The 26,500-nt window shown below is 30.8% G+C and overlaps 2 protein-coding genes across 4 annotated transcripts; one reads left to right on the top strand and one right to left on the bottom strand.

The window, feature by feature from the left end:
• On the bottom strand, positions 1 to 9,708 carry LOC130677581 (homeobox protein CHOX-CAD-like). Of its 3 annotated transcripts, XM_057484400.1 has the most exons (4): positions 9,024 to 9,703; positions 8,724 to 8,930; positions 2,122 to 2,267; positions 1 to 2,015 (listed from the first exon to the last, which is right to left on the bottom strand). In XM_057484400.1, the coding sequence occupies exons 1-4, from the start codon at positions 9,445 to 9,447 to the stop codon at positions 1,707 to 1,709; spliced, it is 1,086 nt and encodes a 361-aa protein (XP_057340383.1). In that variant the 5' UTR covers positions 9,448 to 9,703; the 3' UTR covers positions 1 to 1,706. The 3 variants fall into 3 exon arrangements, with proteins under 3 accessions (XP_057340383.1, XP_057340382.1, XP_057340381.1); XM_057484399.1 differs by having other exon boundaries at positions 8,751 to 9,708; XM_057484398.1 differs by having other exon boundaries at positions 8,724 to 9,704.
• Positions 9,709 to 20,716: 11,008 nt separating this feature from the next.
• Positions 20,717 to 26,404, top strand: LOC130677805 (centromere protein J). The gene is made up of 4 exons (XM_057484673.1): positions 20,717 to 20,899; positions 21,051 to 24,614; positions 25,802 to 25,997; positions 26,060 to 26,404. Exons 2-4 carry the CDS (start codon positions 21,094 to 21,096, stop codon positions 26,189 to 26,191), a joined length of 3,849 nt encoding a protein of 1,282 aa, XP_057340656.1. The 5' UTR covers positions 20,717 to 20,899; positions 21,051 to 21,093; the 3' UTR covers positions 26,192 to 26,404.
• Positions 26,405 to 26,500: the final 96 nt, after the last annotated feature.

The raw sequence follows: 26,500 nt of genomic DNA, 5'->3' as shown, positions 1-26,500 counted from the left end.
TTAACATGATGTTCAAATATTAATAATAAATTCCAACGTCTGTTACTATCAATCAATTAGCTAAGTAATTACTAGTTATTAATTATTTATTAAATATTAATAAATGATAAATTAAACAACTCACGGTCGTACAAAATCTTCGATAGTTACATACAACAAATTATTAATGTAATACAAAAATATTTTTTAAAATTGATAATAATTATAATAAATTTAAGGTTGTAAGAGTTAATTTACAAGTAATCTAGAAAATTTAAATCTAGATAAAATTTTTAATATATACAATAATTTGAATCATCATACTCCATAAAATTTTTTAAATAATTCATTGAATATATTTATTATTTTAATAACAATTTTATTTTATCACTATTCATTAAAATCGTTCGATTCTCATTTTTAGTTTTCAAAATTTTAAGGGCGCGGGAAAAAATAATTTTTATCTAACGATCTCAATCTGACGTTCTTATTATTGATTTTTTTTTTTATTATCGAGATCTTTAAAAGTATAAAGATCAAAATAAAAATAATTGAAATTTTTCAATTAAAAAAATTCAAAATTTTGATGTTTAATAAAAATTTTGAAGTCTTGAAAATAAAAAAACTTTACTAAATTTTTGATCTTCAGAATTTTAGATCTGAAAAGATCTACTGAGATCAATGGAGGTCAAAATTTTAAAAAAATTTTAGATCCTACACAGAAAAAAAGGATTTCTTGGCTCAAAAAATTTGAGTCTTGAATTCAAAGTGCAAAATTTTTCTGGTGCCAAGAAATCTCTTTTTTTTTTTACTTAAATTTTTCAGATCTGAGATCTAAATTATTTTTTCCCGAGTAATTTTATAATTATTACTATTATTTTAATTATTAATTATTATCTATTTTAAAATCGGCACTCACTTTTGAGGCAAAAAATTACATAAGCAAAATTAATATTTAATTAATTTAAATATTTATACAATTAAACATAGAACTGAGTATTGTTCAAATGTTTTTTATTTTTTTTTTTTTTGTTCTATTAAATAAAATAATAAGATAAATTTTATAATGATATAAAACGTTAATAAAAATATATACTTAAAATATTTAATCATATACAATTGGAATAATATATCACGTTACGGGTGCCTCAAAAAAAAATTTTAGTTGCCCTTATAGCTCCTGGTATTAACCTAGGAACCAAAAGAGCAGGTAAAAAAATTCAACATCAAAATTCGTATTTTTATATCAGATAAAAAATAAAAAAAAAATTATACGCCATCATGACACCGGCAACGCGATTAATTAACGTTAATAATAATTAATAAATGTTAAATAATATTATAATACTCTTTAAATAAATTGATCTTTATTATTGATCCAGCTCACTAGCAAATTTTAATCCTAAGAGTTTTAAATATTTGTGCTCAATTCAAAAAAACGAAAGGAAAAAACGCTACAAAATGATAGGGAAAAAAAAAATAAAAATTATTACAATGTATTTTTTTTTCCCTCTCATTTCATACTTAAGTTTTCAAAATTAAGCATCAGCAACTCTTTACAAATTTCAAAAAGTATGAATTAAAAAAAAACTTTTTTTTTTTAAACAAAACTTTAAAAACAATAATAAAAAAAAACGAATCAAAATAAATACTAGTGACAATAATTATAATTATCCAGACCAACTGGGGATAGACCAGGACTCGGCAGCGCCGAGGTTGTTTTCTTGTCACAATCCAAGAACAGAATGGGGATGGACGTGCTGGTGTGCATGTGAATGAATCGACGAATTTGGATGACTTAGACCTAGACTGTGTGCCTGAGGACCAAGATTTAGAGGCGGCGAGTTTCCATTGTGCATCAGACCACTCAGCATCCCGGTCATCCCACTCAAAGCTGAAAGAGCGGCCATTCCGCCGGGTGTTTGCAAACCTTCCTGATGGATAATGTTCGGCTTTATGTCTTTTTGTTCAAGTTCTTCACGCTTCTTAACTTGTTTACGTTCCTTGGCGCGTCGATTTTGAAACCAGATTTTCACCTGTCATTCAAAGAAAAAGAAAAATTCATTAAATCGTCACTTCTGTTTACTTCTCTGACAATAATTGTCTATTTATATTTAAATTAAATTCAATTTCTCAGCTTACCTGCCTTTCTGACAGAGACAAGTGCGCAGCAAGCTCAGCCTTGCGTCTTATTGTTATATATCTGCTGAAGTGAAACTCTTTTTCCAGCTCCAATCGCTGATGATCCGTGTAAACCACCCGGTATTTGTCTTTCGTTCGGGTTTTTCCTGTAAAATTAAAATATTTTATTCATTATTATTATTTTGACACTTGAATTAAACAATTAACTGCTAATACAAGCAAACATTTATCTAATTATTTAATTATTTTTTTATGCAACGGAAATCATGCGAAGCGTTACGGCCGTCGCATACTCAAAGCTTACGTCAAGCGACGCTAAATGTTATTTTTTACTATAAATTTTTATCGCAGTTATATGGAAAATTGGAAAAAAATTGCGGAGTGAGTGCGGATTAAATATTTAGCGGTTTTTTTTATTTATTTAATCTCTTCGGAGTAAAAATTATCCATAATTTATTTTATTAAAACGCCGTATATTCACTGAGAGTGAATAAGGATTCAAATAAAATCCACATTAATTTCAAATTTTCTACTTTGTATGCAAAATTTTTTAATCTAAAAATCAGGACATGCAAAAAAAATTTACTGTACATAAATCGGGAGTGAACTCAAATTTTATTTGACTCCGGGTCACTGTCACTTAGTTCGGAGTAAAAAAAAAATTACTCCGTCTACGGAGTGGATAGAAATTTTTTTCGCGTTGATTTTTTGTTTCAATTCGCATTTACTCCAATCCGGAGTTTTAATTTTAAAACAAATTTCTCTAAAGCGAATTTCACTAAAGGAATTAATAAAAAATCATCCACTCGGAATTTAACCCGTTCTCAAAATTTTTTACCGTACGCACCTTTGCTTTATTAATAGAAATTAATTTAAAAAAAAAAAAAGTATTAATCTAAGAATAATGAAACAAAAAAAAATTGTTTAAAAATGATAACATTATCATATAAGATACACGAAAACATGCGTCATATGTCTCAAGTCGACACTGTTAATTACCCTCTTGATAAGCATTTGTTTACAATTATAAGATGAACACAAACTTTAAATTCTCTTAACATACATCCGTTGTATTATTTTCATAATTAAAAATTCAATATGAATCTAATCAATATCAATTAATTTCCAAAAATCAGTCCAACAAAATTCTAATTCAAATTTACAAAATTCATTTATTCCAAAAAAACCTTGAATTTATTTTTTTATTTATTTATTCAAATGCAATCCTGCAGTAGACTCCTTTGCAAGGACACAGGACCAAATAATAATAATAATTTTTTTTTTTTTTTTTTTTTAAATTTTAAAAGTGAGAAGAGTTGGTAAAGTGATGAGGAGAGGAAGACGATTAGATAAGACTGATGCGGCAAGATCAAAGACAGACACGCTAATCCACCATTCCTCGATAACTTTATGTGAGACGAAAGAGCCCGCAATTCTGCTGCTATACTTATTTTATATTTTATACGTTAAAAAATTTTTAACTGTTTTATAAAAAAAAATTTATAGAAAATTTTCCTCATTGTAAAATATCGGGAGTGAATTCGGATTTTATTTAAATGCAAATTCACTCCATCACTCGGAGTAAAGAGGGAGTTTTTTTTCAGCGGAGTAATTTTGGAGTAAACTGGACTTTATTTGAATCCGCATTCACTCCGATTCGGAGTGAATTTTACTCCAAGGGAATTAAATAAAACACAGAGTCATCCGCTCCGCATTTACTCCAAATTTAATCCACGTTTGCTCCGCATTTACTCCAAATTTAATCCGCGTTCACTCCGCATTTACTCCAAATTTAATCCACGTTTGCTCCGCATTTACTCCAAATTTAATCCACGTTTGCTCCGCATTTACTCCAAATTTAATCCGCGTTCACTCCGCAAATTTTTTAGTGTAGATGACTAGTGATTAAAAAAAAAAGCTCAGGGCTTTTTAGTTGGTAGTACAACTGCAGATAATAACTGAGTGCGTGTATAACATGAAGAATATGAATAGAATGGAAGAGAAATAGAGAAATTGGTAAGATGGCAGTGAGTAAATGGTATGACGGGTGTTATAGGGGAGTAAAAAGTGTACTCGCGGGACTCGTTGTCACCCCATTACAATGCTTCTCTTCTCTATTTCACCCTACACACTTCGCATTTGCAGTTATATAAAACTACTGTACTCTGACATATAGATATATATGTATTTTCTACTCATATTTCCTTCTACACATTTCTTCACCACCTATTTCATTTGACAATTTGTTTTACTCCGTTATATTGTAATTATTATCATCCATATATATATATGGATATTCATCCAGCAATTACCGCTGACATAAATAAAATTTTTCTCCACCGATAATTCAATCCCCGTCGGCAGACCTAAATTTGTCAGTTTTACAACAGAGATATTTCAGAAAAATCTATTTTTTTTTAGATTTTTCTTCCGTGTTAAAGTGGTATTATTAATATGTAACAGGTAAACATTTGATTTCACAGATAAGGACCATGTCCTTTACAAATTTTTATTTGGATTTAAGTGCCCGATAATTTTTTTTAAATTTGAACGCTTTACTTAACAAAGTTGTAATTCCGACACTATTTCTTACAGATAATTTATTTATTTTACTTTAAAAAAAAAAATTAAGTATTTAATCAAGTATTAAAATTCATTTAATTCAATTTTTTATTTTTTTTAGTTTGAAAAAAAAATTTTTTTTTTTTTAAATTTATTTGTTAAAGATAAGAGAACGGAAAATAACTCAATGGCGGCAAAAGTAAAGATTTTACTTAAGCATAGAGCAGCTGAAATATATATATTTATATATATATATATATATATATATATATATATATATATATATATATATATATATATATATATATATATATATATATATATATATATATATATGGAAGTGTAGAATTTGGTCAAAAACTTTTGTACCGGGTGTTATTGCTTTGCCTGATCTTCCATTATATTCATCGACGTCATATTTTATGACAGGTTTTCTATAAGAATATATTTGTATATATATGTGTGTATATATGTATGTGTACGTGGTAGAGTTTATTGGTCAGTTTGAGTAGCTTCCGACCAACACGACCTTCTCTAAATATTACAACGCGGCATTTTCGAAACAATGTTTCCAAACATCTCACTACAATACCCTTGGCCCGTTTTTAAATTCTAACAAAAATTATTTCTTTGTATCCGAATTGAGGCCGCGTGCAGATAAATTTTTTTCTTCGAAAACATTATTTTTTAATTTATTAAAAAAAATTTTAAAACCCGACATAACGTCGAATTTTCCTATTTCCACGCCTCTGTCGGCTTATAGTCACTTAACCCATTACTCCACAGGTACAACAAAATGGAGTCGTCCAAAATCAGTCAAAAAATATATCGTTTTTTTTCAAAGGCTTGCGGTCCGAAAATAAAATCTTTGTATTGGTACAGAAAATCAAAATTAAATATTTGCCAACTGGTGAATAGTTTTTAAAATAAATCAAAAGTTTGTAAGACCATTTTTCTGTTTGATTTTCAAACACGACCCTTCGAATGACCTTGGGAATAAACATAATCTCTATTTTTTTTCTTGAAAATTTTTGTCCGATATTGTAATAGACCATTAACATTTTTTTTTTTTTTTATTAATAAAATCTGCTATTTAATTCAAGAAAATTTTTAAAAAATCTGCCAAAAAGTCTAGAGCTATCATCAATATTTATATTAATTTCTATATAAATAAACATAACCCTGAAATAAATTCACAATGACGATGCTCTTTTCGATGACTCATAAATTTGTCCCACCTTTTTCGATAATCACTTTGGCAATGTAATAATAGAGTTACTAAGAATTAATTGTTTAATTATCATCTTAACTATCAATAAATAAAAGTGGGTAAAAATTTCCAGATATTTTTTCGGCCATAAATAATGCAAGTAAATATTTTAAAAATATTCTTCAAAAGTATTGGCAATAGATGAGTAATAAGTATAGGTAACTACCTGACAATTTACATTTTAAATGATAAGTACAATAGGGGCCTAAAGAAATTTGGTTTTTCCCGGGTAAACTAGTATTATGTCTACAATACTACGGACCCTTGTTGAGTGGGGTCACAGAGGTTTACTGTCTTTAACCTAAGAAAGTTATGGAACAACAGGATCTTGATTGTAATGGTCCCGTCTGCACCCCTCAGTACTCTAATTGACCTTATTGTACATTTTCATGTACATAAAATTATTTTATTTTAATTTGGGCAGACACGCAGCCTTACTTCTCATTGAGCAAAAGAAAACTTCACAAAAACGATGTATCCGTAAAGAAGCTTAAAATATCACTTGAAGAGGATTAAAACAGCTTAGAAAACTATAATAGATATGGGCAAACATGCCGATTTAACAGACCCTAATCTTGTAACTTTTGAAATTTCAACACTCAAGTAGCAAACAAATATATCAAAAATATAAGGGTTGACTTTGTATACATGACAAATTATTTGTACACAGAGAAGATGAATTTCTTGATGCAAGAAATATTCGCTACATATTTGAAATCAGAACAAACACTTTCTTGGATCTTTAAATTTTTTTCCGCCCCAAGAAAATTTTTATTTCCAATTCGCAATGGGAAAAATTTTTGATGTCAAATAGTTTTTTTTCTGTGAACGATCGCGTGTGTACTTTTATTTTTACTGTGTTATTTATTCTTGAGAATAACATGTAGAGAAATCGCGTGTAAAATAAAAAATAATTTAAACATGTATAGTATTTTCATTTGGAGTTATAAGCTTGCAAGTACATACTCAGTGAGTTTGGTGTTGCCAAGAGGTTTTTAACACAGGAAAATATACAATAAAACATGTATATATTGCTGCACGAATGAGTTTTATTAAATTGTAATACCTAGATTTCAAGTCATGCAAAGGCGCATTATACGAGCGGCAGCGTACTAGCAATAAAACCATAAAATGCAGATAATGACCGATGGAAAAAAATATATATATATACTTTGAGAGATAGTCTCACGGTTGTAGAAACGAGTATTTTAAAATCGTAAAAAAATCAATTTTTTTTTTACTATTTTTATTACAAAACTACTAAAATCCTACTACTGAAATCCAGGACGAAATCATGCTGATACTTAATATTTTTTTCGTATCGCCTGCATTGGAATTGAGTTTCGAAGCAAGCTAATTTCAGGACAATTCAATTGCGCAGGTACACAGAAAAAAAGAATTTCTTTGCGCAAGAAATATTTTGTATTATGAATTGAAGACAAAAATTTTTCTTGGCTCAAGAATTTTTTTCTCGCCAAAAAAATTTTTTTCTTGTTCCAAGAAAATTTTATCTTACCCCAAGAAAAGTTTTGTTTTCACTTTATAATACAAAAAATTTCTTGGGTCAAGTAAAAATTTTTTGCGCCAAGAAATCCTTTTTTTCTGTGTAGAAAATAGTCGATTTCATCCCAAGGACAGAAAACTTCTAATTTCTGCCTGGAATATGAATTTTCATTGCATCTATGCGACAATTTTGAATTTTTGTTCTGCTTCGAGACAGGAAAATTGCACTTACTGTTGCAGAAAAAGAAATTGAATAATAATGCGCGGGAAAAAATTTTTTTTGAAATAATGGCAAAGTTTCGGTTGCAGAGAAGATAGGAAATTTTTTTTTCCTGTCCTATTGTCTTACTGTCTGAAATTGAAACTCTATTTCAGTGCAGGTGATATAAAAAATATGGAACACATGTGTGGCAGATTAAAACATAATTTCGGGCGATGTGATGGCAGCCTTCGCCTTCGGCTCCGGTCAGCCTCACCCTCGCCTGAAATCGTCTTCTGGTCCCTCGCCACAACTTATGTCCATCAATTCACTAGCAAAATTACATATTACGAAAAAAACAACAATTATTTTTAACGGATAGTTTTTTTTATTACCATCCAGTGTATTAAGGTCTGGTAGTACCGATATAGAATAGCTTGCGATTCCAATGGTATTGCAAGCTGTAAAGTTAAGTAGATTACTACATTTAAATGAAAATAAATAAACAGAGAATAATTTCAATCAACAGAAGGAATTAACAAAATAATTTTCCAAGTAAAAGTCTCTTGTGCCGTCGACTGAAAGTTACCGTATAAATTTAGTAAAAGAAGTGAAAACTAACACGGCCTTACGAAAAATTTATATATCCACGGATGAGTAAAAAATCCAGAAAGATAATCTTACAAATATTTGATAACAATTAGATGTTTACCTCCGTCTATTAAACAATGTTTACATTGTTTCCCGTATCTATACCGCGAGTAACCATCCCATTTACAACGTAACATATAACAATATCACCAAAGTTTATAAAGACGGAATTTATCCAGTAAACTAGATTATTAATATCAGACTATTTTTTCCTCATACGTTCCGACAAGAAACCCACAAAAAAAATACATATATATCCTCCTTATCTCTTTGAAATTTAAAAAAAACAAACAAGCGAAATGTTATATCTCTTTATCATATTTAATTTGATATAAAATTAAATCCCATTGCACACTCGACTTTCAATTAACATCTAAATTTAAAAATATAATAATTTAATAAAATAATAAAACAAACCAGGGTTTTGGCCATGAATATACGAACTTTTCTTCATCCACTCATACGGGCTACGAACCGGAGCTGGTCTTACTGGAGTCGTAGATGCACTACTACTCGTGGTGTTATTCGTCGCATTTAGATTACTAATATTAGGCGAAGCTGGTGTTCCAGGGCTACTTATTTCACTGCCACTTATGGTAATCGGCGGGCTGGGTTCGCCATTAGCTAATCCATTGTTATTATTATTATTATTATTATTATTATTATTATTATTATTATTGTTATTATTGTTATTGTTATTGTGATTTTTGCTCATACTCCAGTCAGTGGGGGTGGGAGTGCTCGTCATCGGACTCTGCTGGTTCTGATGGTGATAAAGCTGCTGCTGGTACGGAATATGATGGGAATATGGATGGGCATGAGGTGGCCAGGAACAACCGAGAACGTCACCGGAAGCGCTGGATAGATGGTCCAGATACTGGTGCTGGCTACCAGGTGATGACTGGTGGGATGACCCAGAGGACGGATGTCCATGGGGATAACCGTACCAGTATTGCTGTGACCCTTCAGCCGCTGCAGCAGCAGCAGCTCCAGCCACGACAGCAGCAGCAGTAGCAGCAGCTTGTTGCTGCTGCTGACTGGTCAGATGTTGCTGATGCATACCAGCCTGTTGCTGTTGCTGCCGGTACATCGTTATATGATTGTAATAAGTCACCATTCCCGCACTACTTATCTCTGTCATCACACGGATAAAATAAAATTTGAGCTCTTCTTCACCTTAACTCTATTTTAAAATTTTTTTTTTTTTGATTTTTATTTAGTTACAAAATTCATATCGCGAGACACACGGCCTTCACCCCGAAAAAGTTCACATAATGGTTTACTTTATTCATAAATATTGTTTAGTTACACGGTTATTGAGAGCAAGTCGAGAAAAACGCGTGCGTACTTAAGTTAAACCAACACGATAATGCCTTGAGATCGGTTCGATGAATTTGAAAAGGTGCTGAAAAGCTGTAGGTATATTTTCCCCTACTTCTGGTTACGCCTCTAAAATGAAACATTCCCCCACTACGTATATTTTACAGAACGAAGCGACCAATCGTGCTTTCGTGTTTTATACATACATCAGAATGGCGACTTTACTACTCTATGTACACCGATTATGATAAATTTCTGATAATAATCTCACTCCATTCACGTACATGTTATTCATTATTATGAGATTTTTTTTTGTACCCACTTTTTTTTTTTTTTTTTTTTTAAATAAATTTTTAATATAAATTTGTTCAGGGAAATTTATAATAATTTGTTTAAAAAAAACAAAAATATTTAAATAAATTTTGCTGAAACGGAGTACGAATTCTGGAGTAATTAAAAAATTAGGTCTGTGGTATTGAGACAAAATGTTATGAAGTTATTTATACCTGGTATAGATAGGTAAGTTAATGAAGGTATGAACGACTAATTGAATCCCAGATCAACTCACTTTGATATTTACATAAACTATTGTGAGCATTATCTTCATTAAACACAGAGTTACCTTAATATAAAGTAATATCTATATAAATATACTGTGTGTATATAGAAGGCAATCATAAAAATTACGCACTTAAATTTTAGAGAATAAATATATAAATCCTATTTTTTATATTTTTTTATTGTTATTTAAATTAAATTATCATGAGATAAACTGATAGTCTGTATGTCGATTTCAAAAATCGTTTTCCAAAAAAATCTACAGAAAAAAGGATTTTTTGGCGCAAAAATTTCTTACTCGCCTCAAGAAATCATTTTTTTTTTTACTATTCTGGAGCAAGTATATTTATTTTTATCATTAACGGACCCCCGGGGCGCGACGGGTCCACTCAATAATTGCCAAAAAAAAATTTGTATGACAAAATCATATTGAATTTTTTGGAGATAAATAAAAAACTTGTGCTCGTTGTTCAAAATCACAAAAAATATTTATCAGCCAGGCCGTCGTACCCTGGTCTCTCCCATATATAATTACTTATGTACATAGAAAAAAGGAAAACAAACATGATTATATGACCAGCAAACTGTGATTGCTCGAAAAAATACAGACCCTTTTATTAGGGCCTTGTTATTCGGAAAAATAATGAAAATTACTTAGCCGTTACCCTATTCGATGATTAGTTGTGTGATATTTATTCTGATTTTGACTATAGATTAGAAAAGAAATTTACCATTGTTATGCCATAAATTTTATCTTAATGCGTTGTTGAGATATTTATTCATGCTCATAATTATAACTAGGACATAATACTCGTTTAATATAGTGGTAATTATTTTTACTTGGTCCTTTAAGTACAAGAAATCTATATATTACAATACATCAAAATAAAATTAAATCTACTGTCTAATTGGCTATTGTTAAGAATTTTCGACAATTGTTAAATATGATAACAATAATAATACTCATAATCGTACTAGTAGTAACAAATATTTATGCACTGTACAAAATTTGCGGAGTGAATGCGGATCAGATGACTGTGTATTTTATTTAATCCCTTTGGAGTGAAATTCACTTACACTGTAAAAAGAGCGGTGTTAAAAATGGACTCGTTTTAACTCCGCCCGGTGTAAAAATGAAATTACACCGGTGTAGGAGAAGTAATACACCGGTGTTGTAAATACCGGTGTTAAAGCGGGGTTACCGGAGTAAAAGCGGAGTAATACTGGTATAAAAGCGGGGTAAATTGCGTCCACTTGGAGCATTAACTTTAAAGATTATAAAACACAAAAAATGTCAGTTCTTTATGAAAATTAATAAAAAATATCATTTATCAACAAGTATAGTGATCGAGTAAGTAAAAATATTCACAAAATAAAATATTATAACACCGGTAAAGAATATTTACACCGGTGGCGGCGTTATTTTCACACTGCTTTTGGGGGTAAATTTAACACCAATAATTTTAACACCTACACCGCTTGGACTTACCCCGGTGATTTTTTACAGTGTATAATTGGAGTTTATTTCAGTATTAAAACTCTGAATCGGAGTGAATGCAGATTTAAATAAAGTCCAGATCACTCCGAAATTATTCCCCTGGAAAAAAAAACTCCCTATGTACTCCGTATGCGGAATGATTTTTTTTACTCCGGAACTCCGAGTGATGGAGTGAATTTGGATTTAAATATAATCCGTAATCACTCCGAATTCACTCCCGATTTGTTACCGTGTGGATGTAAAAAAAATTATAGAATAAATTTTAGTCAACAATTTTTGAACAAACTTAGACCAGGACGAATAATTATACTTCGTTTCTAAATATTATCCGATCGTGAAAGCAAATATACTTCATTTAGTAATTTTTTATCAGAAAAGAGTAAAAATTAACACAAAAAATATTAGTTTTTATTTTTATTTGTATTTCTTCAAATTTTGGCTCAGGGTATAATTTTAAATTGTCCTTGACAGCCAGACTTTTTGGTCGGAAAATTGGTATATGTTAGCAGCGAGAAGTTGAAGTCAACGCGTCGACAACTTAATACTTTTGTAATACAACTCGACTATAAGCTGTCACCAACTTTTCTAGAAAATAAGTTAATGACAGTCTTCTGTCGGCAGGTAAAGGCTTTTTTAAACAAAACTACCCCTAACTTTTCGTCAACTTCTGACATTCTCACCTTGTATAATTGTAATTAACTTGGCGACAACTTGCTAAATTAGGTTGTCGCCAACTTGTCATCAATGCGGCTGTCAAGATTTCAGATAATTTTTTTGAAAAAAAAAATCTCACTGTCTAGAGTAGAAGTAGTGTCATTTGTAGCCCCTGCTCCATTTTTGGACACTTATTATTACATTATTTCAATAAAGTGGCCAAAAACAGCAATTTCTCTCTCTCTACCCTGCGTAGTGCAATTTTTATTGACTTTTTGACATCACTTTTTCCATTTATAAAATCAAAATTACTTTGATCCGCCGCGAAGTTGTTGGGAGACTATCAAAATTTTTTGAACCAAAAGAAATATATAAAATTACATGTAAAAATTTTTTGCGCCAAGAAACCCTTTTTTTCTATGAAGGATAAATATAAAACTACCATATTTTTTTTTCTTAAATACATAAATTTTTATAAATGGAGAACGATCAAAATATTTACTAGACACAAGGACGAACTGTAACTAATGCGACATTATATTTATCCGAGTATAATTTCTATTGTGGAATTATTGTCAGGTTTTTTTATTTTTTAACTACAAAAGTGTCGGGTAAACGCTCCGCCTACGGGGCGGGTTTTACACTCAGCAACATTAATATATATGTATACATATGTACATATATAAGTAGTATTTGGTGACTAAAAATACATACTTTAGTGAAGGGGTTAAAAATTGTCAGACATATATATTAACGGTGTACATATATATATATATACCTCCAGCTAATTAAATCACTACTTACTAGTAATTTAAAAATTACATTTTATTTTTTGTAATCAATATTGTAAATTTATTTTTTGACGTCTAAGAATCAAAACATTTGAATTAAAAAATATGCAAAAAAAATTAGGTCGCAATTAAATTTTTTTTTCTTTTTTTTTTCCAATAAAAAAAAAGTGATAATAAAATATATAGTGTTAGAGATCTTTTAACATTTAAAAGAACATCTTATCATGATCTTAAAGTTTTTATAATACGACATAGATCAAACGTGCCGTGAGTTTCGTTAGATGTATGTGTTCATATATGTGTACATATATGTGCTCACAAAAGTGTATATAAAATGTTAAAGAATAAAAATAAAATATAAAAATAAGTATTATGATAATTGGATGAAGAATCAGCGTTAGCTCATTTCCATAAAAGAACTCGGGATATATTAATTGGCGGGCATTTTGATTTCTTGATCCTCAGCCCGCGGACTTTAATGATCGGACTTATACTCATGTTAAGAAGTTTTATTTTTATTTTTTTATTGCTGTCTATAAAAGCTCGTAAAACATGTGCACTTGATATACATGACCACATTATTTTTTATTTTTCAATACTTATATTCTGTTTTTTTTTCTTCGATCTTAAAGCCATCGGAATTCAAAATATTCCCAGGACATTATTATTTTTTAATTTTTAGCAACAATTTATTAGCCGGCGGGAAAAATATTTATTAATTTAAATTTATTAAGACAATTTTTATTTTAGTTGAGTTATAAATTACTGATTTAGCATAATTATATGCGACGTAAGTTTGTACATCATAATTCAAAATAATAATTCAACAGTCTGATGATTATAATTATTATTCATATGTAACAAGAAACTCTATCTCTGTAATTGTACATCAGGGTGATATCTATGCACTCATAACTTTACATACAATTAACTAAAAGCTCATATATGAGTTAACTATATATACAAATACTTAAATCAAACAAAATTTCAAATTTATTTTCCATATGAAAAAGATTTTTGGTCAATTCAGAAGTGAACTCCGCATTTTATGGTCTTCAAAATAATAAAAAAATTTTTGTATAGTTTCTGACTAAGTTCATTTCAATTCAAATTTAAATTTTTAATCAAATTTGAGAATTTGTTGAATTTCAAATTCTTCATTAAAGTCAAATACTTCAGATTTTTTATTTTTTTTAAATATTTGAGTTTTTCCTACTAGGGAACATCATAATGAACAAAAAATGTTTATATTCTGATGGGTTATTCCCAACAGGAGCAAAGTTTAAGGCCACTCTTCATAGGAAATCATGAACTGCCTCATCCTCATTTATCTTCATTTATCCTCATATGGGTCTGAACTCAAAAAATAAATTTTTTTAGGGACTTTTTGGGGATTTTCCTACTAGAGGACATCATAATGAACAAAAAACGTTTATATTGTGTTGGGTTATTCCTAAGCAGAGCAAAGTTACAGGCTACTCTTGATGAAAATTCATGGACAGCTTCATCCACCCCGTCTATTTCATGCCTCTGATCGAAAAAATTAATTTTTCTGTTGACCTTTTGGAGTTTCGTCTGCTAGAAGACATCATAAGGAACAAAAAATGTCGATACAGTACAGAGTTATTCCCAACAGGGGCAAAGTTACGGACCTCTTTCCATAAAATCACTCAGGCAGTGTCACCCCCATCCATCCTCATATGTCGGCAGAGCCGGTTATCGTTCAGAAATAAATTTTTCCTGGGACCATTTGTGACTTTTCCTGTTAGAGGGCATCATAATAAACAAAAAATGTTTATATTGTAATGGATTATTCCCAACAGAAACAAAATTACGGGCTCCTTTACACAGAATCCCACAGACAGGCATCGCCCATTTTCAAATGGGTCTGAACTCGAAAATAAAATTTTTCGTAGAGCTTTTTTTGTTTCCTTCCATCAGAGGACATCATAATGAACAAAAAATGTTTATATTATGTCAGTTTATTCCTAATAGGGGCAAAGTTACAGGCTACTCTTGCACAGAAAAGAAGGCTTTTTTGGGACAAGAAAAAATTTCCATTATGAAATGAAAACGAAAATTTTCTTCAGACTAAAAAATTTTTCTTGTCCCAAAAATTTTTTTCTTGACTCAAGAAAATTTTTTCTCGCCCCAAGAAAATTTCCGTTTTCAATTCATAATGCGAAAAATTTCTTAGCACAAGTAAAAATTTTCTTGGCGTGAGTAAAAGTTTTTTACGTCGAGAAATCCTTTTTTTCTGTGTGGTGAAAATGCACCCATAGTGTCCATAGCCCACTTTGGACTGGAACTGAAACCAACAAACGATTGAAAAAAAAAAACTCCAAAAATTTTTAAATTTCTAAAAACGATTTAGAGAGCGGGAAAAAATAAAGCCCCAGCATATTTACAATTAGATAAAAAAAAAATTATTATTTAAATAAACTAGTGTTGCCTTGAAATATTTAAATCGTTAAAAATGTATCAATAGGATTAAAAATTTTAGTGTACAGATAATTTATTGGGACTACAAAAATCAGTAAGCTCTTAAGGTTAAAAGATTTGTCTATTATAAAACATTCAAAAAAAAAAAATGAATGTAACATACAATAATAGACAGTTATTTCATAAATTTATATACCTGAAATTTGTTGGCAAAAATATCTAAGATATGAAATGACTAAAAATTTAAAAGTGTATTGCGGTGATGTCAAAATGGCTGTTGAAAAAAAAAAAAAAGATTGAATGGAAAAAAAAAGAAAAAAAAATGCAATAAAACATTACAGTGAAATTAGGGCCGTTTTATAACGGTTACCATCCCTTTTTCATTTACTTTTTTCCCCAGCGGCATGGACACGTTTGTTCGCCAAAAATGACTAAACGTTAGACCTTTTTTCAAACCGCATTCAAACAATAATATTAATTTTACAACTCGAGTAACGACAGTAACGTCAAAATATCTTGATCACAAAGAGTATATCAGCATAAGAAAAATAACATGATTGGATCGTTCCGAAAAAAATGTATAAAGATAGAGTATCCTGAAATTTTAAGCCCGTCTTTTTACATCATTATGCTGAAAATCTTCCTTGAGTAAATACTGAAAGGTTCATTTTTATGACCTCGGACCCTTCTTCAGTCGTTGTATTCATCAGGCTAGAACTTCTTTTACATTTACATTACATTAGGATGATGCAGGAAGCAAAAGTATGTGGGTCAAAGATATGCCTTGCAGCTTGGAAAGAAAAAAACAAAATATATATATATAATAAAATAAAATACAACTGTCTGTCTATCTGTTTTTACCTTATTTCTTATTTTCGGGTACCGACCGTTTTATGAGGGGATTAGAGACTCTAAGTGAACAAATAATGCCGAGAAAACCGTGAAAAAAAGGCAGATGAAAATATTCACTACTGTAGAATGGAGATACAATAAGTGTTTTAGACCCCCGATGCATCCAAAGAGACAATATTTCGTACATTAATAAATCATCGACTATTTTATGGTTTTAATCCTTAAAGATATATGGAGAGTGTTGACAGGAATGGTTACTTGCTAAATCAACGTTGCAATAGAGCACTGAGGTAAATAAATTATGGTCAAAAGCATTTGTATATATAAGTACAGAAAACATGGGCTCTGGCCAATATACAATGCGCAGAAAAGATAAACATTTTAGGAAGATTATCTGGCTAAACTGTCGTAAGTACGTGGTATAAATATACAAGTATACACTGTAAAAGGGTTATTAAACGCATTAGTAGTTAAATTTTAATTTATTTATTATTTTTATTGCACCTCCATTTAAAAGATTAGACGGTATGGAAACTGTCATTAAGGCTCTATTGGATAACCCATTGTAAGAGGTAATACTTTTATTGATGTAATTGACTTGTCGGGTTAACACTTTCACAGATTTCTGGTGTCGTAAACTTACATTATATTTTTAAACTTTTCAGGCTACTGCAATCATTAGTTTTAGTAGCGAGACAATATAAAGGCTCTATTTTTTTTATGTCACTTGTGGAGAAAAAAAGGATTTTTTTGACGCAAAAAATTTTTAGTTGCTCTAAAAAATTTTTTATATTATGAATTTAAAGCAAAAAATTTTTTTAGTCCGAAGAAAATTTATGATCCTGAAGTTAGCAGACAATTAGTAATTTTCGGATTTTTTTTTCACCGAATCAATTACAAAAAAAGAAAAACTAAAAATATGCACATATAGGAAACTTCAAAAACTACAGGTGCAATTTTTTCAAATATTTTTTTTTTACAATTTGTCGTCTAAAAAAAATCCAAAAATTATTGTTTGCTAACTTCAGTATCATGAAAATTTTATGATCCTGAAGTCAACAGACAATTGATAATTTTAGGATTTTTTTTTTACAACAAATTTATGAAGAAAAAAAAAAAACTAAAAAAATGCACATGTAGAGAATTCAAAAAACTATATATGCAATTTTTTTAAATATTGTTTTTTTATTATTTCGCGTGCCAAATGCCAAAAGGGCGTATTGCAGCAGTTAGATAGGGTTCCATGCCAAAAGGGCGTATAAAAAATTTTTTTTTGTCATTCTTTTTAGAATCGCTCGAAACGTAAAGATCTGCAAAAAAAAAATTTTGACGTACTATCGCCAAAAGGGCGTATATATTTAGATCTTTGTATCTTTGTATCTTAAGATTTACGCCCTTTTGGCTTTGGAAATTTTTTTTTGATTTTGAGGCTTAGAACATGTTTACAAAACGATTGGCACCAAAAAAAAAAAAATTATACGCCCTTTTGGTTCTTCAAAGCCAAAAGGGCGTATAACTTTTATACGCCCTTTTGGCATTTGGCACGCGATTTATATTTAAAAAAAAAATCTAAAAATTATTTGACGTCGGCTAACTTCAGTATCATAAAATTTTGGGGTTTAATTCAAAATGCAAAATATTTCGTACGTCAAAAAAAAAATTTTTTCTTATGTAATAAATCACAAAAAATTATTACTTAATTAATTTCATATCTCAGCTGAAAAATGATTTCCGTTATCTCGAAATTTATAACATAATTTTCATATTAATAAAAAATTGATTTCCTTTAAATCGAAATTTTTTTACACTACTCCAAAAAATACAGATCAGCATATTTCGGGCTGGAGTCAAATTTTCTCAATCAAGAAAATGATTTTCCCTGAAATCTTGAAATTTTTCTACCAAAAATATATCAGATCAAAAATTTCCAATAGTATGATTTCCTGTAAGAAGAAAATCCAATATTTCTAAAAGTTGTTTTTCTGTCAGTATAAAGCTGAATATTTTTTCACTCTTAACGATCAAACGATCGCACTCATTGGAGAACGTAACTTTGTAAACTCCGCCTTTGAATATGCAGCGGTCATTTTATATATATACACATTTATTTATTCTTTTTTATCCTTTTTTATTTTTTTGTAACGGCTGTTCTTTTGATGGAGGAGTTTGATGTTGCACCGGTCTAACCACTATTTTATTATTCTGCTTGAGTGAGGAATCTGTAGGATCATTATACTCGAGCAAGCCTACTACATCAAACATAAAAATACACTTTTTTATTTTTTTTCATTTTTAAAATATAAATTTTATGTATTAAATCATGAGAATGAGGATCCACCATCTTGGTATTTCTTGGAAATAAAAATAACAACTACCGGTACCGTGAAAAATCTATTTCATCACAAAGTGTCAAATTTTCAAAGAATGTAGGGACAGAAAATTTACAATTTATAAAAAAATTACAGACAAAAAAAATATTCATCTACTGAGTGATCAAAATTAATTTTGATTCAAACCCTAATCAACTTTTGCTTATTTTTTAATCAAAAGTAAAACACGATTATCTAAAAAATTTGATATATTTCAGGATTACTCTAAATTTCAGGATTATTTTAAGTGGAAATTTTTTTTCGTGGGTAAATAATTAAATTACAGTAAAAAAAATCCATAAATGTTCAGATACACGCTAAAAATTTTGATAATTAATATAAACAGAAATAAAAATTTATATTTACAAACCATTAAAGTAATCTTGATTACACGGATTATCGTTTCTTAATTTTTTATACAAGTGCGAAAAAAAATTCAACGACTGTTATTTTTTTATCTACATCTTAAATAAATAAATTGTTATGTAATAATTTGAAGAACTACGAGCACATGACCATTATAAGTATAATTACGACGATATTATTATTAAATAAACAATTCTAGACGACAAATTAAAAAATTTCGTCTTGACTATATTTAGTAAGCTGTCAATTGCAATCCAATTTGATTTTATTGTTTGAGATTCGAGTTTTCGATCGAATACAAATTCAAAATGACATTAACGAGTAAACCTCGGAAATTAAAAACATGATTTGCTTTAATCAATACGAGCGTAATTGAGATAATAATAATAAAGACTCCATGTTTTCTTTATCAACAAACCCAACAATTAATATATGTAAAATATATATAAGGGTGGTCGTTAAAAATTAAATTTTCTCAGACGTCCCATAAAAAGCTTCTTTTTAGTGAAAAAATATTTTTGATACAATCGCGGTTTTTTTAAAATATCTCATGAAATATGCAGATTAAAGAAAAAAATTTGGAGAACAATTTTGTAGGAAATTAAATTCTTGACAAAAAAGGTCATGTTCATTTTTTTTATAAAATGTGTATTTATGAAGATATTTTAAAAAAACTTTTTTACATCTATCAATTTAGCATTTTAAGGATACGAATGTTAAAAATAACGTTTTTTCTTAAATATAGATCTTCGTAACTCGTAACATATCAATCATTAATGCTTGTGTAATTTTTATATCCTTAGAAAAATGTTATTTTCAAAATTTGTAATTCTTAAACAGCTCAATTCAGATCGAAAAAAGGTTTTTTCAAAATATCTTCATAAATACACATTTTATAAAAAAAATGAACATGACCTTTTTTGTCAAAAATTTAATTTCCTACAAAATTGTTCCTATGATTTTTTCCTTTAATCTGCATATTTCGTGAGATATTTAAAAAAAACCGCGATTGTATCAAAAAATTGTGATCATCCTGAGGCGCGTGTTCTTTTTTACTTAAAAATAAAAATCCAAATTTCCCACGAATTTTTTCACCAAAAAGAAGCTTTTTATGGGGCGTCTGAGAAAATTTAATTTTTAACGACAGCACTAATATACAGACGTTGAAAACTTGGAGAAATTTGTAATGATCGTGGATTAAATCCGGAGTGGATGCGGAGCAGATGCCTGTGCATTTATTTGATCCCTTTGGAGGAAAATTTACTCCAGGGATTTCATTTTTTTAACTTCAGATCGGAGTGAATGTAAATCTAAATAAAATCCAAATCCCTCCCCTGGAAAAAAAAACTCCCTACTTACCCCGTATGCGGAGTTATTTTTTTTAAAACTCCGAAACTCCGAGTGACAGTAAAAGTTTTTCTTTCAAACCACAAGTAACTCATTAATAAAAACTCAAAATTTGAATTTTTAAAAACAAAATCTTTTACCAACAATCGATAAAAAACTTTTGTTGTCAAGGTTTAAATTTTTGCCATAAGAGTTTTTAATTTTACAAGTTTTGTTTACACAAACAAAGACACATCTCTATTTACGTTTATTGAAATTAAAACAATAGCAATTTTACCGCCAAAAATTTTTCTAAGCAACAAAAGTGATGTCATTGTTAATAGACACCCGGGAAAATATTTTCACTCAATTTCTACACTATTTCAAGTAACAAATCATCGTAATCTTCCTCACGAGGTATTTACAATTTAAATTTAAATAATTACTCGCAATTTATAAAATTCACAAAAAAAATCAACTCGCATTTAAAATTTTAATTAAAAAAAAAAATTAAAAGTTCGTAATTTATTTATCAAGACAAGATTTTAAAATTAAATTTTTCTTTCAGTTGTAACTAAAATTAAAAATTCAGAAATAGTTGAGGTTAAAAAATGTCTCTGGAGGCGTCGATCGACGAGCGGATCGAAGAATTAAAAAAATGGCAAGCGGATCAGAAAACTCGTTTGCTGAAACAGCAGCAAGAGCAGCGAGAATTGTTGAACATCGAACAGAAACGGATGTACGTAGCCCTGGCCTCGTCAATTGACAACGTCGACGTCACCCTGGACTCCATAGCCGACATGTCTCTGTCAAAAATCCAAGAGCATTTTAATTCTTATCCGAACACTCCTGACAGATCTGACAATCATGATGAATCCTCTCAATACAAATTATTTCCTACTGATAATTCTCAGTACAAATCATTTCCTGCTGACCAGCCGGCTCTCAGAAGCTCCACCGAATCCTCTGATGAATCTTCCGGGCAGAGTAAAAGTGACTATCAAGCTGATGAACCAGAAAAAAAATTTATTTCTCACGATGACTCAAATATGTCAGTGGAAATGAATCCTTTGCTATCCAAAAGATCATCAACCGGGTGCGTACGCATTGACGACATTCCAGTGCCGTCACCTAGAAAAGATTTCAAAACTTTACTAGAAGAAAAATTGAAGGACTCGGACGCACTGGGAGACACTGGGGAATTTAAGCCAAATAATTCCATTAAAAAAAAACCTTTTTTACGTAAAGGTGAAGGACTGGCCCGATTCAGAATGAATGCGACTAAAACTCCTGGTGAAAAAATATCAAAATCACGTGTCGCATCTCTGTCATCGTCGAGTACCAGAAGTAAATCACCTGGCGTCAAAGAAAGTAACCGTAAATCTAAAGACAAAATTATTAAGATCAATAAAAATAGTGGAATATCACGACGCAGTTGTCCGATTCCTAAAGTAGCGCAGCAGAAATTAAATTTAAAAAATGTCGCGTTGCCGCGGAACAGAATTAACAGCAGGTCAATGTCACCTCTGGCATCTAGAAGCTCTCCTGCTGTTCCTGTCCCTGTTCCTGCTCCTAAACCTGCAGTCACTCCGAAATCCATCGCGATCCAGAAGGCCGTCGATGACAATAAGCGCGCAGATGAATCTATTGGCTCGGATCTTGATACGTCAAAGTTAGAAACGAAAATGTTTGAATTGCTGGAAGAAAAAGCCGAAAATTCAAGTTTCTGTTCGACTTCAAGTGCAGTCATTGCTTTCTTACAGCAGTCGACGCCTCTAAAACTAAAAACTATCCGTAAAAATCTCGTGACTAGAAGACAGGCGGCGCAGGAACAGAAAAGTAAAATCGTTGACGATGAATTAGAAGCACTAGTGCACTCGTTAAAGTCAAATAAACTCGACAAGCCTGCTGTCAATAATTCAAAATGGGACTCTGGGCCTTTTGTCAATGAGCATCCAATTGACAACAACGTTTCCGGTACTCCCGTAGTTGGTAAAAAAAATTTACCGCCTGATTATTGCCGGCAATCAAATAAAAATAATTACGATTTGATTGAAAAACTTAACGAGTCGATGACTGAGACTGATACGGAGTCGGAAAAAAATTTAGTCTATCAAAAAGTTGATGATAGAAATATGATAGATAAAATAAGTGACGCGAATGTAATGCGCGTTAGATTTTCCGAGTACAATGAGTACAAAATGATTGGACTGACTGACACTTCGACTATTTCAAGAGACTCGTATCCTGAGGAAAAAAATTGGACTGATAATTCCAGTGTTGAGTCATCGGATGTAGAAATTTTGTCATCCAGGCGGGAAATTCACCAGCATTACAATCCTGAAAATGATAACAGAGATTTTATTTACGAGAGTACGGATGATGAAGGATCGGTTTTAAATTACTCGAGTACTTTCGATGATAAAGACAACACGATTACGGAAATCCAAGGGTTTGTTGATGATTTCAATAAATTGAATGAAAGAAAAACGAATTCAAGTAGAAGCGAATTAAATCCACCGGAAATAAATGACACGATTGTCAGATCGGAGCTTTTGAAAACTCGTTTGCGGGAACTGGAGCGGGAAATTGAAATATTTAGAAAAGAAAACGCTGGTTTGCAGGAGGAGCGTAAAAAATTTGATGAAGAGCAGCGACGGTGGCAGAAAGAATTCAAAGAAAAAGAAGACAATTTTAAGAGAGAGCAAATACTCGCGGAAAATAATTTTCAAGAAGAAAAGAGACGACTTGCGCGAGAGAAAACTGCCCTCGAGAACCGGCTTCGCGACGCGAGAGAAAAATCTCTGCAGGCTAAACAGGAGCGGCAGGAAATTCAGGGTCTCAAGGATCAACTGGCGGAGCTCAGAGACGAGATTGACGATAAGGAAAATTTGTGGCAAACAGAACAAGCTAGACAACGCAGCCAGATACGAGTCCTGCAGATGGAGAATTCGAAACTCAAACAAGAAATATCGAAACTACAGGAGTCTAAACAAAGTAAATTAAAAAAACCTTCTGTTGTCCTGCATACGAAGGCGGTCCATAATAAACCAGAGCCGAAAAAAATAACATTCGATGATCAGGTCGTCGCGGCTGAAGAACAGCCGGAGTTAGAGCGGGAAACGATGCGAGTTAAATATTCACCTGATAAAATTTCAAATCCTGGGCATTTAATTTCTCAGCAGACTGCGGCTGATAATTTATTCAAAAAACGTCAGCTCTATGAAAATTTGATAAAAGAAGCTGCTGGCGATTACTACGAGGAGAACATTGAAAACATTCCTGTTAATATCATCAAGAGTCCAGAGAAACCCAAAATAATGTCACCGACTTACAGAAAAAATAAAACCATCGAAGATAATTTGTCTGCTCAGTCTAATTTACGGGAGAATGGAATTTCACAATCAACACAGACCAGCGTTGAATTAAAGCTCAGTGATAATAATGACAGCAAACGTGTCACGCGATTTGCTAATGATAATATACAAGTACCTCGCGGATCGTATCAGCAATTTGTCCGCGAAGTTATAAATCCAAAGAACCAGTACTCGAAAGCTGCTTTAGCACCCGAATACCCAGCGGAAGTTGATGAGTCTCGGAAAACTAAAATGCGTGACTCGGAAGACAGATTTAATTATCCTGTAGATTCATCAGAAAAAAATGGACACGAGGTCACACGAAGATCTCTGGGTGAAGTTAATCAGCAAGTCCAGCCGACGATTAATTACATCACTGATAGGCGAATTAATCAAACGAAGTTCGTCGACGGGAATGAGTCTGAGATGATACCTCGCGCGGAACAAGTGCCGTTACCTCGACCAACAGATGCTATGACCCCGCATTCAGATCATATTCAAATAAGTCATCTGTCAGACTTGCCGTGTCAAGAAAGAGTTTGTTTGTCCAAGCAAAATATACGCGAAGTCCAATGCCCAGATGGTCACTTAGAGTACCTGTATCCGAATGGAAACGTCAAGAAAATTTATCCAGACAAAAATATATCCAAGATGATTTATTACAATGGCGACGTACGGGAGACGTTACCCGATGGTCGTGTTAAGTATTTTTATGCTGCTACCAAAACTTGGCAGACAACTTATCCAGATGGATTTGAAATTTTAGAATTTCCTGAGTAAGTTTTTTTTTTTAATTTAAGCTGAGGAAGGTAAGAGACTCAGTACCCGATCACTCATGTATTTCTATATCTATATTAGGGTGATTCATTTCCGCAAAAGTTTTTTTTTTTAGATCCTCAAGCAAAATCTCAATCTACATTGAAAAAAAAAAAATTCTCACCAAATATGAGCTCTTGATTCCAATGCTAAGTACTTGCCATTTGATTTCAAAGATTTCCCATTTAAAATGCACGCAAATTAAATTACTTTTTTTTTAACTTTCTAATACTCAGCTGCATTTCATGATATCAAGGCGGTTTTGGTCGCAAATTGTAGGGCATTTGGTGTTCTTCAAAAGTGCCCATTGTTACTTAGCTGTAATTCCAGCTGTTTCACTTGTGTCCATTGCGGAACTCATTTTTCCTATGAAATTGACGTTTATTGGCTTGCAGAACATAAACCAATGAAAATACATCAAAAATGTTAATAGAAATTTTATAGGAAATTTAATTCCCTTCAAAAAAAGTCCTATGAGTCAAGTCGCTAAAGTTCATAGTTTCCGAGTTATAATCATTTTAATAATTTGAAAAATAAAATGTCAATTATAATTTTTTTTTTATATTATATTTTTCAAATTATTAAAATGATTATAACTCCGAAACTATTGACTTTAGCGACTTGATTCATAGGACTTTTTTTGAAGGGAATTAAATTTCCTATAAAATTTCTTTTAACATTTTTGATGTACTTTCATTGGTTTACGTTCTGCAAGCCAATAAAGGTCAATTTCATAGGAAAAATGAGTTCCACAACGGACACAAGTGAAACAGCTGGAATTACAGCTAAGTAACAATGGGCACTTTTGAAGAACACCAAATGCCCTACAAGTTGCGACCAAAACCGCCTCGATATCATGAAATGCAGCTGAGTATTAGAAAGTTAAAAAAAAAGTAATTTAATTTACGTGCATTTTAAATGGGAAATCTTTGAAATCAAATGGCAACTACTTAGCATTCGAATTATGAGCTTATATTTGGTGAAAATTTTTTTTTTTTCGATGTAGATTGAGACAACAAAAAAAAACTTTTTGCGGAAACGAATCACCCTAATGAATATATAAATATACGGAGTGATCAGGCGCTAGTTCCCTGATTGGGTACTAGGTCTTTTACTTAAATTTATTTTAATTGATATGTTTTTTTAGCGGGCAAAAAGAGAGAAGAACCAAAGACGGTACTATTGAAGTTGAATTTCCGGATGGTTCAATTCGGTTGATGCAACCGGATGGTGTTAATAAATGGGCATTACCCGATGGCACAATTGCTGAAACTTTTCCAAACGGGGATAAAATACTTTCACTGCCCAATGGCCAGTGCGAAATACATACTGTTGACCACAAGGTATTTTTTAAAAGTCAATATATTTAAATACTTATTAATAATAATTATTATTATTATTTTAGCGACGTGAGTATCCCGATGGTACAATAAAATATGTCTACAATGATGGGACACAAGAAACGCGATATTCAAATGGACGAGTTCGTATCAAAGACAAAGATGGTAACCTCATAATGGATGCTCATCAAATTTGATGATAAAAAATAAACCAAGTATTTTTCAAAAATTATTTTTGATAGTCAGTATGAATAAAAAGTAATAATCGAGTTATTTTTATAACAATTATTATTTATAAGACTGTATTTACATAAATATTTTACTATACATCAATACTGTTTTATAAATACAAGTATTTTATTCAAGTAAATGTATATAAAAATAGTAGCGCTGATACTTGTTTTAATATTTTCATACAGTAATCAGTTTTATTTTAAATAATTGCCACTAGTATTTATAAAAAAAAAAAAATCAATAATAAATTAATCTATTTCTTTTTTAATTAA

This window comes from Microplitis mediator, chromosome 11, assembly GCF_029852145.1.
Source record: "Microplitis mediator isolate UGA2020A chromosome 11, iyMicMedi2.1, whole genome shotgun sequence".
NCBI classification, from domain to species: domain Eukaryota; kingdom Metazoa; phylum Arthropoda; class Insecta; order Hymenoptera; family Braconidae; genus Microplitis; species Microplitis mediator.
The sequence above is the reverse complement of the archived record's forward strand: the minus strand, read 5'-3'. Positions and strand labels throughout refer to the sequence as shown.